Source organism: Penaeus monodon, chromosome 1, assembly GCF_015228065.2.
Source record: "Penaeus monodon isolate SGIC_2016 chromosome 1, NSTDA_Pmon_1, whole genome shotgun sequence".
NCBI classification, from domain to species: domain Eukaryota; kingdom Metazoa; phylum Arthropoda; class Malacostraca; order Decapoda; family Penaeidae; genus Penaeus; species Penaeus monodon.
The window spans coordinates 25,913,131-25,915,630 of NC_051386.1; the positions used below are offsets into that span (position 1 = coordinate 25,913,131).

Consider the following 2,500-nt stretch of genomic DNA (forward strand, 5'->3'; position numbering starts at 1 on the left):
TTCAGCACCAATGGACCACCAGAATCACCCTTGAAAGGAGAGAGTAAAAAATAAAAATAAAATGAGCGGAAATGGAAATCTCTCACTGGGCATATGTGAAAAAAGTATAATAAACTCACTCTGCACACATCGTTGATTTTTCCGGCACACAGCAACCTGTTCGTTATGCCTTCAGGGTAATCTGCTTGGAAAAACAGATTTGTCTGGGCGTCGCCGAAGTATGCCTCACTGCACTCACTTTGGGACACTACCTCGACATTTAGCTCGTGAAGCACTGTTGATGCTGTCTCTGCAGTGAAATTAGAGAAATAATAGCAAACGGTCGAAAACAGAAACAAAAAAATAATTAACATAAAATGAAATATCTAAAGTTCGGTTCAGAGATATCCGCAAAACACTCGTATGCATACACACACACTCACACACACACACACACACACACACACACACACACACACACACACACACACACACACACACACACACACACACACACACACACACACACAGATTTGCACGCACACACGCACACAGAGAGTACAGTGCATCGCATCAGTGAAGTACAGCTCTTGCATGTTAAATATGGAGAAGATCAGGTAATGCGTGGTCTAAGTCTGCTAGCTATGGGTTCTGTAAATGTGTACGGTTCATGTTGAAAGAATAATTTGGGTTATTAAGTGAACAAACAAGTGAAAAAATAGAAAAAAAAATAGTGAGGCTTTGTGAGCCGGGAAGTGAAAGTGAAGGAGAAGGAAGCGAGAAGTGACCGCGAGTACTGCATGGTAAGCGTTTTCGCACATGGAGGCCAGGAGCACAGCTCTATTTTTGTGTTTGTTTTTTGGGTAACCATTCAAACCAGTAAAATAACGCTAGTGGAAGCAGCAGTTAGAATTGGGGCTCTTGAAGCCAAGGTAGACAGCCTGGTAGCAAGAATGTTTGAAAATGCGTGAAGAAAACGTAAATTTGAAGGAATTGATGGATAATTTGAGCAGGAACAAAGGTGGAAAAAGTAGAAACCAAAATTAACAACAGTAGTCAAATCGAGGCAAAGAATCTACAAGAAAAAGTTGAAGTAATCAAGATACAGAAAACTGTTAAGCAGATTGAAAAGCAAGATCACAAAGGAAGAAACAAAGGCACAGCTTGCAAAGACGGTAAAGAAAAAATAATTTAAGTCACACCTTGGGTAATACGCAAGGAATATTGCAAATTTAGCTGATCTAAACAAGGGCCTAGTCACACTGGGACATGAAGAAAAGGTTGCAGAAGATGGAATCAAGCGATACAACGCAGACAAGAAATTGATTGTCAATATTCTCAAAGTCATAAATCCCAAATTCTCGGAGCAGAATAGCATAGCCCACAGGAGGTTGGGATTATTCGAAAAAGGGAAAGAAACGCCTTTTAAAGGTGACATTCATGAATAAGCAAATAGTAACTGATGTAATGAAGAAAGCTAAAGTCGTGGCCACACAAGAAGAATATAAGACAATGTGGATAAGAGAAAATATGACCAAAGATGGCAGAGAAATACTAAAAAAAAAACAAAAACGGAAGAGGTAAAAAAAAACGAACAAAGGACTGAAGAAGAAAAAACTTGTTCATTTAGAGGGTTAGAGACCTCCAAGATTCCTATCCGAACTAAAATGTGGAGACAAACAATCATTAGTCTTGCAGCCAAAAGGAACACCAAAAGATTATATAGAAATAGTTTATACAAATATAAATGATTTATGTTCGAAGTTACTAGAACTAGATACATATTACATCTGATGTAATATACATCACTGAATCCAAACTGGATCCCTCCGTAACATTAGGACTCAGAGACTACAATATTTGGAGAAAAGATGGGGTAAATGAAAATGGAGGGGGGTAGCAATATTAACAAGGAAAGTAATTATCATAAAGGTGATAGAGATTCAGCAAGACCTCGTAGTAGAACTAAAGGCAATTAAGGTAGAAACAAACGGAGTATATATAATAATAACGACAGTATACCTCATACACTGATGCGGTCACAAGAAAATTACTAAAAACTTATTCAAGAAACCATAAAGAGCCTGAAAGAACCGATACTTTCGGAAACTAAAGCAAAAGAAATTCTTGTAACAGGAGATTTTAATAGCAAAATTGACTGGGAAGGTTTCAATCCCGGAACTCATCCAGATTCGTGGAATGCAGAATTACTAAAAGTCATAAATGAATTTTGTCTCTTCCAGAATGTAACAGATCATACCAGGATAAGAGGGCTAGATAGGCCGTCTATGCTTGACCAAACATTTACAAAACATAAAGATGACATTAAGTACTACCCTCCCCTAAGATAAAAATATCATGTAGTAATTAAGTTGAAATACTGTCTACTACAGGAAAAACTCATCGTAAGTAAGGAAAGAAAAGTAAAGTACAATTACAAGAGAGGTAATTATAGAAGCCTTAAAGATTTCTTTGATGGCATAACCTGGGAACTCAGAGAACCTTGATATGCAATATTTAA

The 2,500-nt window shown here is 37.5% G+C and overlaps 1 protein-coding gene across 1 annotated transcript in view; it reads right to left on the reverse strand.

The window, feature by feature from the left end:
* The window catches only part of LOC119576377, a 78,583-nt gene that overhangs the window by 489 nt on the left and 75,594 nt on the right, over nt 1–2,500 (reverse strand). Inside the window, exons 12-13 of the mRNA XM_037924038.1 lie at nt 120–289; nt 1–29 (exon numbers count right to left, since the gene is read on the reverse strand). The exon at nt 1–29 is cut by the window's left edge and continues 489 nt beyond it. Coding sequence (XP_037779966.1) covers nt 1–29; nt 120–289 — 199 coding nt within the window. The remainder of the gene's footprint in view (nt 30–119; nt 290–2,500) is intronic.